The 16,198-nt window shown below is 41.7% G+C and overlaps 1 protein-coding gene across 3 annotated transcripts; it reads left to right on the forward strand.

Moving 5' to 3' along the window:
- The first annotated feature begins 8,219 nt into the window (after positions 1-8,219).
- Positions 8,220-16,084, forward strand: mlf2 (myeloid leukemia factor 2). Of its 3 annotated transcripts, none has more exons than XM_061717099.1 (8): positions 8,220-8,515; positions 12,830-12,932; positions 13,056-13,091; positions 14,115-14,168; positions 14,286-14,414; positions 14,715-14,874; positions 15,018-15,225; positions 15,507-16,084. In XM_061717099.1, exons 1-8 carry the CDS (start codon positions 8,472-8,474, stop codon positions 15,517-15,519), a joined length of 747 nt encoding a protein of 248 aa, XP_061573083.1. In that variant the 5' UTR covers positions 8,220-8,471; the 3' UTR covers positions 15,520-16,084. The 3 variants fall into 3 exon arrangements, with proteins under 3 accessions (XP_061573083.1, XP_061573081.1, XP_061573082.1); XM_061717097.1 differs by having other exon boundaries at positions 8,222-8,515; positions 12,830-12,944; positions 15,507-16,080; XM_061717098.1 differs by having other exon boundaries at positions 8,224-8,515; positions 12,830-12,944; positions 15,018-15,233; positions 15,507-16,069.
- The last annotated feature ends 114 nt before the right edge of the window (positions 16,085-16,198 follow it).

Genomic DNA, 16,198 nt, shown 5'->3' on the forward strand with positions numbered 1-16,198 from the left:
ACGGGGCCACCTTAAGGATGCCCTGTACATCCCCCTGCCCCTCTCTGTGAGGGAGGAGAAGTTATGTCTGTCAAAGTCAACGTCATTTTTATTGTCAATTTTTGTGGTGGACATACAGAAAAACTGAAAAAACGTTTGTCTCTCTCAACTACGGTGTAACAGTAGAAAGATTTCTAAAAAAAATATATACGAAAATATAAAGGATAAAAATAAAAGTAAAGATTAGTGTGGCAGAGTGGAGGAGCTGCAGCCACTCAGGCTGACGGGACACAGCTGTGGCCCGTCAGTCTCTCCACCGTGCCAGCCTTATAAGAGGAGAAGCCGCTGCTGAGACGGGTGTTGGACTGGGAAGCTGCTGGTGATCTGTGTTCTGCTGTCGTGGTGCTTGTGCACGTGTGTCCTGGGTGTGAGGTTGAGTGAATAAAGGGTTCTGCAGTAACTCCGTGTCCTCTCCATCCTGTCGGTCGGGCCCCCGTAGCACTAGCCTTGCTACACTGGCGCCCAACGTGGGGCCCGATAGGATGGGGAAGGGGGGCACGGAGCGGGCCCTGGACGCGCTCGCCCAGGCCATGGCGGACCTGACAGCCGTGTTCTGCGTCCAGGGCGAGCGGCAGCTCGCCGCGATGGAGGCGCTCGTGGCCGCGGGGCGACCCACCCCTGCACCACGCCGGAGGGTCGCTGGAGCAGCGCAGGAGGGGCTGGAGGCGCTGCAGCTGAGAGGCCGGGAGGCAGAAGCTGCGGGCCGCCAAGCGACGGCTCCCGAGGAGGTGGGACCCGTGGAGCTGCCCACCCCTGCTCCACGCCTGAGGTTCACCGCGGCAGTGCTGGCGGCGCTGCGGCCGACCGGCCGTGAGGCAGTGGCTGCAGGTCGCCAGGCGACGGCTCCTGGGACGGAGCCTGAGGCGGCTGCGGATGTGGAGTCAGAGGTGGAGTCAGAGGCGGAGTTGGCTGTGGAGGCGGAGTCTGAGTCGGCTGCAGAGGTGGAGGCGGACCAGCAGGGCGCCGTGACGGAGAAGGCGGTCCTGGACACACCAGCTCCAGACCAGGGCTGCGCCGTGGAAGAGGCGGTCCTGGAGGCGGACCAGCGGCCGGCGCGGGTCCGCGTCACGGAGGAGGGGGTGGTCCTGGACGTACTGTCTGACCCGAGGCCACCATGGGCCCGGTCCCGAGAGCGGCTTTCTCGGCGGTCGGCCCGTCGCCGAGGACGGCCGCCCGACGGGGCTCGGCGGCTGTCTGAACCAGGAAGGCCCGGGGGCGCAGACGGCTTCCTCTCCCGCTCCGAGGGGGGCGGGGGGGGAGTAGGCTCGGCCATACGGACCCCGGCTCGAGTTTGGCGTTGGGGGTGTGTGGCAGAGTGGAGGAGCTGCAGCCACTCAGGCTGACGGGACACAGCTGTGGCCCGTCAGTCTCTCCACCCTGCCAGCCTTATAAGAGGAGAAGCTGCTGCTGAGACGGGTGTTGGACTGGGAAGCTGCTGGTGATCTGTGTTCTGCTGTCGTGGTGCTTGTGCACGTGTGTCCTGGGTGTGAGGTTGAGTGAATAAAGGGTTCTGCAGTAACTCCGTGTCCTCTCCATCCTGTCGGTCGGGCCCCCGTAGCACTAGCCTTGCTACAATTAGGTAGTGACTCCCCACTTGCTGAGCATCCTTATACAAGTGCTGGCTTACACAGATAACATGGCTGGTCCGGGACAGGCAACAGCAGCCTCAAACGACAGACAACGAAGATGCCAGGACAAGGAAGTTCTACAAAGAGAAGTAAAGTGATTGGATGGGACCCATCTCCAGGCCACCTTCAGCTGTGGCTGCTGAAGGGGGCTGGTAGCCCATTGCTGGCCTGAGTCATTCAGTCAGTGAGATCCCTGGTGATCCCTGTGCTATGGAAGATGCCTTGCATCATGTGAGGGCACCCTTTATGTAGAGGACGTATGAGCACTTCTGAGCTAGCTATTGTGTCCTGGATTATCTCCTGGATACTGGTCAAACAGCTTCCGGGCTCAGAGTTCATGTGGCACCCATAGCAACTGTTTGTGTGCATTGGCAGGAAGACTAAAGCCTATTAATGCTTCTCTGTTGAATCGATGGCATTGCAACACAGGGCCTCTCTGTTGACGCAAATTCGCTCTGCAAAGCTCTGTTTCACCGGGCATTACACTTCCAAAATTTTCTGACTACATGTCACATCGACGCTGACCGCAGGAAACATGATTGTTGGATTTCTCCTTCTTCCTTTCCAAACTTCCCACCATTTTGAAATTCTCGCTATTTCTTCTCCGGCGTTTTAAAAATGAGTAAAACAATAGTTTGCTGTAATGGTCAACTGGTGGTCAACATTTATAAGCTTCAATTAGCAAAACATACACTTAACTTGCATGGTTTCTATGTCTGAGGTACATACATGACATAAACAAAATTAAACTGTGAACTACTCTGCTGCAGAAAAGACCATACATTTCTGCCTAGTTGTTGGTGGTGTAATTACAGAGCAAAGCAACCAATAATGCAAAAGTATAACGGCCAGCAATAGCATAGGGGGTTTGCGGAGCCTATGTGTGTCTCTGCTACGCAGAAGCATAAATACATGCCTAAACACACGCTATCATGTTGCCCTATGCAGTGACGGGAGTTGTATCTAATTCCACTAGAGGCATGGCCAGCTCATGGGCAGCAATCCCTCCTTGGGACGAGAAGATCTTGTGACAGCTGACGTAGTCTACCGTAGTCTAGGAATTTATAGAAGAAGTGCAACAGAAACTATAGGTCACATACGTGACTTTGTTTCGATAAAAACTTGTACGGAGTGCGAACAGACCTCCACTACGTTAAGTGCAACTGGCAGTCATCCAGGGACTCAAAGAGCCATAGTTAGCTACATAACTTCTGATGAGTAGCCTGGACAGCGGAAAGTTGTCTACATGTGGAAGCAGCAGATTGAGATTTCCAAACACCAAATGATAATGATCTCAATAGCCATAAAAATATAATGATCAGTAAAGATGTAAAATTGCAGATGAGTTGAAGAGGAGAGGTCAAGGACATCCATGTTGTTTCCTGAGAGACCTCACCTGTAATATCTCCAGGCCACCTTCAGCTGTGGCTGCTGAAGGGGGCTGGTAGCCCATTGCTGGCCTGAGTCATTCAGTCAGTGAGATCCCTGGTGATCCCTGTGCTATGGAAGATGCCTTGCATCATGTGAGGGCACCCTTTATGTACAGGACGTATGAGCACTTCTGAGCTAGCTATTGTGTCCTGGATTATCTCCTGGATACTGGTCAAACAGCTTCCGGGCTCAGAGTTCATGTGGCACCCATAGCAACTGTTTGTGTGCATTGGCAGGAAGACTAAAGCCTATTAATGCTTCTCTGTTGAATCGATGGCATTGCAACACAGGGCCTCTCTGTTGACGCAAATTCGCTCTGCAAAGCTCTGTTTCACCAGGCATTACACTTCCAAAATTTTCTGACTACATGTCACATCGACGCTGACCGCAGGAAACATGATTGTTGGATTTCTCCTTCTTCCTTTCCAAACTTCCCACCATTTTGAAATTCTCGCTATTTCTTCTCCGGCGTTTTAAAAATGAGTAAAACAATAGTTTGCTGTAATGGTCAACTGGTGGTCAACATTTATAAGCTTCAATTAGCAAAACATACACTTAACTTGCATGGTTTCTATGTCTGAGGTACATACATGACATAAACAAAATTAAACTGTGAACTACTCTGCTGCAGAAAAGACCATACATTTCTGCCTAGTTGTTGGTGGTGTAATTACAGAGCAAAGCAACCAATAATGCAAAAGTATAACGGCCAGCAATAGCATAGGGGGTTTGCGGAGCCTATGTGTGTCTCTGCTACGCAGAAGCATAAATACATGCCTAAACACACGCTATCATGTTGCCCTATGCAGTGACGGGAGTTGTATCTAATTCCACTAGAGGCATGGCCAGCTCATGGGCAGCAATCCCTCCTTGGGACGAGAAGATCTTGTGACAGCTGACGTAGTCTACCGTAGTCTAGGAATTTATAGAAGAAGTGCAACAGAAACTATAGGTCACATACGTGACTTTGTTTCGATAAAAACTTGTACGGAGTGCGAACAGACCTCCACTACGTTAAGTGCAACTGGCAGTCATCCAGGGACTCAAAGAGCCATAGTTAGCTACATAACTTCTGATGAGTAGCCTGGACAGCGGAAAGTTGTCTACATGTGGAAGCAGCAGATTGAGATTTCCAAACACCAAATGATAATGATCTCAATAGCCATAAAAATATAATGATCAGTAAAGATGTAAAATTGCAGATGAGTTGAAGAGGAGAGGTCAAGGACATCCATGTTGTTTCCTGAGAGACCTCACCTGTAATATCTCCAAAAGCTGCATGTGATGTCTTCAGGACAGTCGTTGGCACAATCACAACACTAATGAATTTATAGTAAGTTTCAATCACATCCACTACCCAAGTCACCTCATGTTTATTTTAATTTGACCATTGTTTAATATTTTCCTAAGTAATTTACACTGAAACAACACAATTTATCTTTGGGATTTAGGTATTGGGCTTTAAGTATTGTTCTATTATATGTCTATAATACAATTTATTTTGATAGACAGAGTCCTTACAAACACCAGGAAACTGGACCATATCACACCGGTCATGTAATCGCTACACTGGCTTCCAGTGAGTCAAAGGACAGCATTTAAAATCTTACTGCTGGTCTACAAAGTAATGAATGGTCTTGGACCAAAATACATGCTTGATCTGTTAGTTTCCTATGAAGCTCCCAGACCCCTGAGGTTCATCTGGATCTGGTTTGTTGTGTGTCCCAAGAACCAGAACCAAGCAAGGTGAGGCAGCGTTCAGTTATTCTGCTCCTCACCGGTGGAACAAACTTCCTGTAGACCTGAGGTCTGCTCCAACTGTCAGCTCCTTTAAATCAGGCCTAAAAACATTACTGTTTACTCAAGCGTAGTCTTAAATTAAATACTTGCTGCACTCTACTGCCCTTACTTTTTAACAACTTGTGCTTTTTATTATTTTACCGCTTTTCATTTTCATTGTATTTCATTTTATTTGTTATTTACTGTTTAATTGTGTCTTGCCACTTTTAATGTTGATGTAAAGCACTTTGAATTACCTTGTGTTGAATTGTGCTATACAAATAAACTTGCCTTGCCTACTGTTTTTCTCTTTAATTCAACTTTATATTTTCATCAATCCCAAGTTCCCTTCTTATGTAAAATTCTTACTTTCACAGTCAACAAATCAAAATCACCCTTTTCATTGCAGATCAGAGTTTCTGCTGCTGTTTTATCTTTGTTTTATTTACCAAAACTCTCATACACGTCTCATATATACACAGAATATTGAAAAAAAGCTAAAGAAAAACACTGTCAGTACTTCTTATCGTAATATAAAACTTAATATGTAATATCAAAAAGCCTTCAAACACAAAATAAAGAGGTGTGTGATTAATTTGGTAGTTTATTGACGATCCCTCCCTGAGAACTTGGCTGCGTTTGTAATTCAACCTAAAACTAACTTCACTAACTAATGCCACTAACTTTTCTTATCATTTTATTTCATTGTATTTGTTATTTACTGTTTAATTGTGTTTTAATGTTGATGTAAAGCACTTTGAATTACCTTGTTATTCAGAATCAGAATCAGAAATAAGGTTATTGCCAAGCAGTTTAACACACACAAGGAATTTGTTGTGGTGATTGGTGCAATACAAAAGAACAAATAATATCAAAAGAAAAAATGTACAACATGTTGGTTTTAAAGTTGAATTGTGGTATACAAATAAACTTGCCTTGCCTTGATATATAAGTTAGTTGTAATATTTTTACTGCGTCGCTCTCGGCCAGTTAGGACAGTCCAATAGAATATAAAGGAATGGAATTGATTTTGTTTCTGACGCTCGCTCGCATCGCATGCAGTCAGGACACGGTTTAATAGTGTACGCAACCGGCTGCTCTTCTGCCCAGAGCAATGCTCTGTGCCCTCCCCTGCTACACGTCATTCAGGCAGCCAATCAGCACAGTGCCTCATTATCATAGCCTCCCTGCCCACTCAGAATCCTGCATAGATAATGAGGTTAGAGAATGGGATGATAAAGACATGGCTCAGAGGCTGAATTTCTAATTTATTTAGAAAAAACAATCAAAAGCTTGTTTTTAAGACATTCAAGGCCTGTTTAAAATAGATATTACATGCCATAATAGGTCCCCTTTAAAAGGTATAGTCAGTAATGTTGGAGAGCTAGCTAGATTGGAAAGTGGCACCTCCTCTAAGCCCCGCCCCCTCCTCCCCCTCCCGTCAACGCTCCGTCCAAAGCCACCCCCCCACAAACTTTGGGAAACGCGCATTTGCAGGAGTCGAGTCTTCCAGGACATTTTGGACAGCACATTTTCAACAAAACTACCCCATGTCTCATTCACCTGTAAGCGAGGCCGGTTTTAGGGGGGGGCAGGGGTGGGCTGTGCCCACCCAAACGTGCATCCGGCCCACCCAATCAAAGTTATGGGGATCCTTTATTTTTTTATAATTTTATTTTTTTATAAATATAAAAAAATATCACAGAACATCTGTACTGTATCTGATTGGGTGGGCACTGCGCATCATTTTTAGACACAACAATGAACGCATACCGCAAAAGTTGTGTCTCGGCGGAGGAACCCGACGTCCCAGCAAAATGAGCACAACACAGAAGTGTTCAGAACAGCACACAGAGCACACACTGAAGGCTGATTTATGGTTCCGCGTTACACCAACGGAGAATGGTGCGCGTCGACGCGTACCCCACGCCGTAGGCTACGCCATACCCTACGGCATAGCCATGGCTCCAGAGCCTGCACGGCACCGCAGTGCACCGCCACCCGCACCGGCGCTCTCCGCCCTCGCCGAGATAGAGACGCCTCCATCCCCATGGACCCCCATACTGGGGGTCCGCTACCCCCAGTAGCGGACAACCTGCGCCCCAGAATTGCACTTTGGCTTTCTTTTTTTTAAGCCTTTTTAGCAGGGCGAGCAGTTACAAGTAACGCTGGAGGTGATATTTTTGGCTGCGTTTTCTCGTTTTCTGCGCCATTCTTCAGCAAACGTGACTCGAGTGTGTGAAGTTTTCCGGCAAGATTTTCCACGTGACGAGTGCGCGCATGGGACAGAGGGGGGCGTGGGCGGGACTTAAAACAAAGGCATCTGATTGGTTCTTTCCCCCCTGCCAATCCTCTGGTCCTCTGACCAATCCGTGCCATTCGGTGCGCAAAAAACAGATTGGTCAGAGTTTTTACAGGATTAAGGCCACGCATAGCCGGGTATTTACAAAAACGGATATTTTCCCCTCTACGTTTTCAAAAATATCCTCGTTTACACGAGCCCGCATGAAAACGCTGTTAAGGTGCTATGAGCAGCCAAACCTGCAGGGGGCAGTGTAACAAGAAGCGTAAAGTCATGCAAGCCAATCGGAATCCTGGAAAAAAACATCAACAAATGACACGTGTGAAGCCTGATTTATGGTTCCGCGTCAAATCGACGGTGTACCCTACGGCGTAGGGTGCGCGTCGCCGCGTACCCTACGCCGTAGGCTCTGCGTTGGTGTAACGCGGAACCATAAATCAGCCTTGACTGCCAGTTACTTCCAAGACGGAACGAGAGTCTTTTGTTTGGAGTGACAGAGAAGTGGAGTTACTTTTAAGTGTGACTTTAGAATATAAAACAGGTAAAATAAAATAAAATATTGACGGTGGCCAAACAAATTGTAAAAGGTCGCACACATGATGCTGGTGATGTTTCTGTTGCATAATGTGACGTTTTGAGCCTAAATCTCCGTTTTCCTCCGTTTTCCTCTGTTTAGACGCAAACGTGAAAACAGAGTTTTTGAAAATCTCCACTTTGGCCGGAGTTTTCAGAAATGATCGTTTTTGGGGGCTTTGAGCTCCGTTTTCGTGTAAACGAACAGCCAAAACGCATGAAAACGCCTCAGTTTTTGCTCCGTGTAAACGGGGCCTCAAGCTGTCAGAGAGGTCGGATGTTTTTCTTTCGTTTTTCTGAACACATTATTCACTGGCTACTCTCAGGATGGAAAGACCATTTCACCCAATATAACAATAAATGTTTTTGAATATGATTACAGACTATACCTTTAAAAGACTTGAATTAATGGCTTATCATTTTTTAAACCGCCTTATTTTGAAAGGTAGGAGCGGAAGTCCCAGGTGTTAGTCTCGGCTGAGCTGATGCTAACTTAGCCGCGCTGCTTCCCTTTGTCACTAAACTGACTTCCGCTTTTATGTTTGGTCCAGGTTTCTGGAATCTGCCGTTCACTGACAGGGACAGAGCCGCAGGTAGTTCTGAGGGATATCGTGCAATATCCTCCCATTTTAACCTACATTTAGCAGGAATCCCGCTACTCCTATTCCGACGGTTTTCTCCGTATTAGCTGGCCAGCCAGCTGAGTTAAATCACCTAGCATGTTCCGCTTCTTCAACGACGGTGATGACGACCTCTTCATGATGTAAGTGCTGGCATTCGCCTCATTTCTGTCTCCCTGCGAGCACCTGCGTCCTTTTGTTGGCGGCGGAGGGGCAGGTTTGAGAGCAAAGTTGTGATTGTAGTGATCTTGCAGCAGGTATTGGTTGTTGTCCCAGCTGTGGTGGGGGCCCTGAGAGTCCACCATGTTGGATAATAAAACACACAAAGCTGCTCACAATAGTTGATTAATTACCTGTGGCAGCAACCACCAATCAACGCTGCTGACAACTTTGCTTTGTTTTCCAATTTACCCTCAAAGCCGCCCTGAGATTGGTCATTTCTGCCACTGCTTTACTCTTTTTCTAGTTCTTTCATATTCAGCTCATTCACATTCAATACAATGTCAATATCAATACATAAACACAATGCTGAGCATTCACTTGCCACGTGTTGGATACTGAACATGTTGTTGTTATGTTATTGATGCTTTTCTGTACTTTGGAAATTGGGTTTCACATTCTAGTTTAGTTTAGTTTATTTTCGGTCATGACACAAAAAAATACAAATAAATAAAAAAACAAGAATAAAACTGACAACAAGAAAACGTTCAACTGTTCAAAGAGAACATAACAAAAAAGGTTTCCAGTATACAAATAAACAAATAACATCTAGACCGAAAAAGGGGTAGGCTGAAGCAAAGCTTAATATTTGCCTACCCTCAAAAGATTAATTAAATTAATAAAATAAAAGCAAAAAGTAAGAGAAAGACTGCCGGTAAACAAATTGCCTCCGTGGGGATAACAAACATTCCTCAAAAAATAAAAAAGATTTTTAGAATAAAGGTGCAGTCTACATTTTACCTTCATCCTTAAAAAATCAAAGCAAATCACCAATTAAATAAATACCCAAATCAACATCAAGCCACTCATTAATTTAATATAAGGAATTCTAATGATAAATATTATGAGACCAACTTCACTTTTGTCATTTATGGCTTTATGGAAATTTTGATTTTCTGCAGGACATCCTGTTTGTTTCAAGGCAAGGCAAATTTATTTATATAGCACAATTCAACACAAGGTAGTTCAAAGTGCTTTACATTGACATTAAATCCATCCTATCCATTTTCAAAAGTCGCTCAAGAGAGCATTTAATTCAACAATGTAGTCAAGAAAGCTCTTAATGTTCTTTTGCACTTCATATTCTGTGTTGCCATTTGTTCAGCATAATACTCATATTTTCATGATCATGTGTACAGTAATTTTTTTATCTTTTTTTTATTATTTTTTTTTATTATTTTATTTTCATTCATGTTCTACATGCAATTTTTATGATTTATTTTTATTTTTATGATTTTGTATCATAAGTATTTTGTTAAATGTTATTAGGTGGGGGCTCCTCATAAGCCTACTGGCTTGCTCGCTCCTCCCTGCACAGTTTCTTTTAACTGAACTTATTTGTGTAATGTTATTTTTTTATGTTATGTGCTAAATAAAACTAAACTAAACTAAAACCTTTTTTTTATTTTATTGGCTTTGTCTCGAACACAACAAAACCCAATCAAATTAAAAGCATCAAAATATTTTAAAAAAAGCAAAACAATTTAACAGTCTCATTCAAAAATAAAACGCAGCAAAACAATGTGTTCGAGAGGGAACAGGAGGAAGCAGAACGCTTATTTAGTCCTGTCCCTTCCTCACAATATCATAGAATATATAACCTATACAAATTAAATAAAATTAAAATTAAATCTGTACGTTATTTCCACCCATATGTATAGAGGTATCCTTAAAAAAATAGCATTCTACAACAAAACAACACAGTTTTTTGTGTTTTCCCAAAAAAGTGAAATTTTCAGATAGGAGGTTATGTTCTTCGGCCCTCGCTATATCTATGTATATACTTACACACATAATCACACACACCTTTCCATCACAAGCTCAGTAATCCCTTTGAATATTAACAATTACACACAGCAAAACAATGTGTTCGATAGGGAACAGGAGGAAGCAGAACGCTTATTTAGTCCTGTCCCTTCCTCACAATATCATATCACATATAACCTATAAAAATTAAATAAAATTAAAAGAAAAGAAAGGAAAAAGACAAAATAACAAAAAATAAATAAGTACAACACAAACAACCAATAAGCAATATCAGTAATTATAATCATAATTGAACCGGTCTCCTACAATATCCTAAATTCAAGAGTCCAATCTCCCAGTCACCTCTACAATGATCCACAAACAGCCTTGAATGCCGGCAGTTATATTTGTATCGTATATAATCCATCCAAATGAACAAAATAATAATCAAAGAAATACATATGTAAAGTAAATTACTTTCTTTAGAGGTCCCCATTTTTATACTTGTCAAGAATTGCTTTCTTGTATGTGTTTTTAAACTGTATAGAGTTAGTGCTATGTTTGATTTCATCATCCAGACTATTCCACAAAGTTACCCCACAGACTGATATGCACATGGTTTTAAGAGTAGTGCGTACACATGGTACACAATGTTGATTTTCTGCAGGACATCCTGTTTGTTTCAAGGCAAGGCAAATTTATTTATATAGCACAATTCAACACAAGGTAATTCAAAGTGCTTTACATTGACATTAAAAGCGGCAAGACATAATTAGACAGTAAATAACAAATAAGATTGAAAAAATTAAGAATAAGATGATAAGAAAAGAAGTAAAATAATAAAAAGCACAAGCTGTTAAAAATAAGGGCAGTAGAATACAGCAGGTAAGTTTAATTTAGGAGTACGCTTGAGTAAACAGTAATGTTTTTAACCCTGATTTAAAGGAGCTGACAGTTGGAGCAGACCTCAGCCTCTCCGCACTTAATTTCAGTTATTGAGACCACATCCTACCTTCCTCTGACCTTTTTCTCAGATGTTAGTGGGTCTTTTTTCCACACATTTTTGTAAAACAAATGAAATAAAGGAAATAACTAAATTGATCATGTGGGCAACACTAAGTACCCCCTGATAGTTGCTACAGGATTGAAAAAGGGTCAATTGCAGCCACAGACATTTTTGCAGTTTAGTACAACAGAATAAAACAAACAGGGGGGTTGGTTTATTGGCCATTATTAACAGCCCCAAACATGGCCAGAACCACCTCAGACAAAACCAGAACAGCACCTTCAATACCACCCCAAACCAAATCAGCAACAGGGGACGAATGGGCAGTAGGGCATGCCCATATCAACATTTCCTGAAATTTTCTAGTTGTTATTGTTGTTGTTGGTGATGATGACAATCATAAGCCATACAAATATAATAAGGGACTGCTTTCATGGGTATTGTACTCTTATTGTATTTTGTGAATATTATTTTAAAGTTAAATCATATATTCTGTTTATAGAAAAAAATTGATAAATACACTCTGTAAAAAACAACAATTCAAGAGAAGATAACAAAACAAAGAATTTCATACTTTAACACTTGATATCTTTATTTACATGTGCAAAAAGGAATAGGAAGAAGTGTAAACTTATTTAATCCTACCCCCATTCACTAATCATTTAACCCGTGTTTATAAATACTCACACACTGTACTCACACTGCTAAATAACAGTATTATTATTATTATTATTATTATATACTGTAATTATACTCACACACATACCTATACATACACATAGTTGAATATTTCTATATATTTGTACACACATGCCCATATAAATATTTATATAAATATACTTATTTACACTATACTGTCTCTATTAACTGCATCTGCTCTATATCTATGTATATATCTACTTACACACATAATCACACACACCTTTCCATCACAAGTCAGTAATCCCTTTGAATATTAACAATTATTCACAGGAAAATGTTCAAAATGTAATGTCTTTTTCATAATAATAATAATAATAATAAATTATTATCATCACTTTATTCATCAGTATACATGGAAAGACACTGAAATTTGTCCTCTGCTTTTTAACCCATCACTAGTTAGACTAGTAGCAGTGAGCTGCCTTTATTCTGGCGCCCGGGAAGCAGTTAGGGTTAGAGGCCTTGCTCAGGGGTCCAAGGTGGTATATTTTTGGTTGCCATCTTTGGGGCTCGAACCCCCCCCCCCTTTCACACGTATCCTTACAAAGAAAGCAGCAGTTCAGTAGAATGAAATTGTTGCTTTAGATTAATATAATATTTTGAATTGTTATCGAAAAGATGTTGACCTATCAGACTGTTTGCTTAATACTTTTGATAAGGTTCCTTGTGTCATGTAGTTATAAAGCTTATTTTCTCCTGTGAGTATAGTTTGCACTGCGAGACTCAGACATGAATTTTGCATGAGAAAATGTAATAATCAGTCCATTTCTCTGACTGTTTTCAGGGATCCATTTGCAGCTCACAGGCAGCAGATGAGGAGTATGATGGGACCTTTTGGGATGGACCCATTTGCTTTAGCTCCCCAGATGCACCCACACCGAGCACCGGCACGTAGACAAGTAATATCCTGTTTGTTTATAGATCGTCTGTGTGATGTTTGCCTTATTATTTATTTTATTATTATTTTATTCATATTTAACCTAAACCTGTTCTTTTTTTAATTTATCTAGGCTACTGCACTAGCTCCCTTTGGCATGATGGGAATGGTAAGTAGCAAATTCACGTGACCTCCTTCAGAAACTGCATAGATAAAATTAGTGTGCCTAAAATTGTATCAAGTGATTATATTGTCATCAAAGGGATTACTGAGCATGTGATGGAAAGGTCTGCATAATGTAAAAAGCATTTTGCAGGTTTTCTTTTGTGTTTGTTCTTTTTATCTATCAAACCAAACTTGTTTATATACATATATGTATTTAATGTATGTGTAAGGCATTGTCAGTTTTTATTTGGGCCATAACAGATTATTGTAAACCATATACATTAGTGAGTTTTTTTTAATATTAAACAATATAACCATAATATGCACATATTCTTTCAAGAAATGATTAATTAATTTTTAACTTTAAAAGATATGTGCTTATTATTCTGTTGTTTATTCTATTTTGTTGTCCTTAGTGCCACACACCGGTCAGATCAATCACAACTTCTGTATCTAGCTGCCCCCAGATTTGATGTGGCATGGTTTTCTGAGCACAGGCTGTGTGCAAGTGCAAGCTGGTGTTGTGGAAGATGTCAGTCTTACACTGGTGCTACAGTCACTCAGATAGTTCTGCCATCCCAGCATGCTGTGTGTAATCGTATGCTGATGCTGCACTGTGCTGTCTCTGTTTAGTCTGTGTTAATGCACGAAGGAGAACAGCAGCGGCTTAATGAAGATGGCTTTTTTTTTTTTTTTGGACTGGTATGGCACAGCCAGTGTGTGATAAGGGCTTAATTGTGGTATTGACATTGCTGCACTTGCAGCAGTTAAAAAAGCAACATGCCTTTGTTCTTGTTTTGATGCTGTTTGTATGAAGAAGCTAATATTGAATTTTTGTTAGATAGTCGGGGGGCTGAATTGATGCACTTTGCTCAGCTTTACACTCATGAAAGTTGTACTGTGAGTGTTGATTATACTTGGGTGGCCTTCCCAACTGCAGTATATTTGTTGGAATAAATGAATATATTACTTTTTGCTTACAATATTTAAGTAAATGGGAAGTTCAAGATTATCTCGATGTTTGCAGGGTGGAGGATTCATGGATATGTTTGGCATGATGGGAGAAATGATGGGAAATGTGGTAAGCAGTTCTGTCAATTGTTTGCTAGCAAACAAAAATTAATTACCACCAAGAAATAAATCATAACATGGCTAATACTCATCACATCTTCTATTTATTTCTCTTCCCTTATTCAAGGAAAGAATGTCTGGCTCGCCAAACTGTCAGACGTTTTCCTCTTCAACAGTAATCTCTTATTCTTCTACGGACAATGGGGCTCCTAAAGTTTATCAGCAAACCAGCGCACTAAGGACAGGCCCTGGAGGGGTAGGAATATGTTAAAGTTGTTAAATTTTAAACTATTTGTGAAGAGAAGTGGAGTTTATGTCATGTAAGCAGGCCTGATTCATTCCTGTGTGGACATTGAACCTTAATGAATTTGCTATGGCCTCCTGGCACCACTAACGCATGACGTTACCCACAGTTTACAGTCATCACGAGTAACTTGCAATGAGTTTATCATGTCCAATATTGTAGTTGTTCAAACATTTCAGTCCTGAGTTGTTGTTTTTTTTTCAGACTAGAAAGCATCCGATTTGTGAAATCAGCTGCCACTTTTCCCCTCAGATCCGTGAGACCCGGCAGTCGATGAGGGACAGTGAGAGCGGTCTTGAGAGTCTTGCCATTGGCCACCACATTGGAGAGCGTGCACACGTTGTGGAGCGTTCACGAAACCGCCGTACTGGAGACCGCGAAGAGCGGCAGGATTTTATCAACCTTGAAGAAAGTGAGCCATGTTGATAATTTCATGATTTGAGCTGATGTTAAAAAAATATGTATATTTGACTAGTATTAAAAGAAATGAAAGTGTATTTCTAAAATACATATAAAGTAAACGCTTTAAAGAACCTATACTTTGTTCCTACTTAGCTGATGCAGCAGCATTTGACGCAGAGTGGAGGGGGGAAGCTGGCAGATACGTTCCCCCAAATGCCCGTCGGCTGGAGTACGGCCAAGATCGACATGGAGGAGGTCAACAGCTGGCTCTTCCAGCTCCTCCCAGCTCATCATCCCCACCAGGTCATCGACACGAGTCCCCCAGACACCGTCAGCCCCAAACCCGTCCACGTTACGACTGGTGAGAAGGTGAGATAAACTTTACATTTGAATATGACACCTGAACCTAAAATTTAGATATGCTGCTTCTTCTACTGAAGGAGATGATGAGGGGAGTAAACACCCCACCCATTTGACCATAGAGGATAGACAACTTAAATCACACATCCAAAATGCTTTCTAGCTTATTTGTAGCCTTTAGGTAACATTTTGGCTTTTATTTCATACCTTTTGATGGGCAGACTGCACTTGTCTTCTTGTAATTTGTTGTAATGAAAGACGTTTGTTCTCTGACTCTTGCAGGTCTCCCGCCTAGCATGTTGAGCAGATGAGAGGAGTTGAAGGAGCATTTTCCTGATGCTGTGAACCATACCGAAGATGGAAGTTGATTGCCACAACTGCCCTTCGTTAATGTTTGACATGACTGGACTGTCTAAATATGAGCAAAATATTATACACACACACTCACATACACACAAACACACACAAACAATTGACACACTTGATAGTTAAATCTTCATTTCAACTTCTTTGTTACACAGACGGCTATACAGATACCCTTGTGTAAACATAGGTGTAACTATGCTCACTTTATAGATATATAAATATATATATATAAATATATACATACACACACTCATTTTCAAAACTTGACATGTCTTTTTTGCCTGCTGCCTCTAAGTGCTCAGGCATTCAGTTCTTCTGCTGTACAGTCCATTTTATGTTTGTGAGGACACTAGTGTGTCAGTGAATTGAATTGTATACTGTTAACTAATTGATCTAACTAAATAAAGGTCATTGAACGTTGTTAGATAACTGTAAATTGTGTCTGTTGTTTGAGGTTGAATCTTAAACATACGGTGGTGCTTTTAAGTGAATTTAAAATGTAATGCAATGACTATTTCCACTTATCTTTTTTTACTATATAAATTGTACTTGCATTTGTTTGCAGCTTAATTGCAAGTAAATCTGCATCTACGTTTGTTTTGATGAAC

Source organism: Cololabis saira, chromosome 3 (genome assembly GCF_033807715.1).
Source record: "Cololabis saira isolate AMF1-May2022 chromosome 3, fColSai1.1, whole genome shotgun sequence".
Classification (NCBI taxonomy): Eukaryota; Metazoa; Chordata; class Actinopteri; order Beloniformes; family Belonidae; genus Cololabis; species Cololabis saira.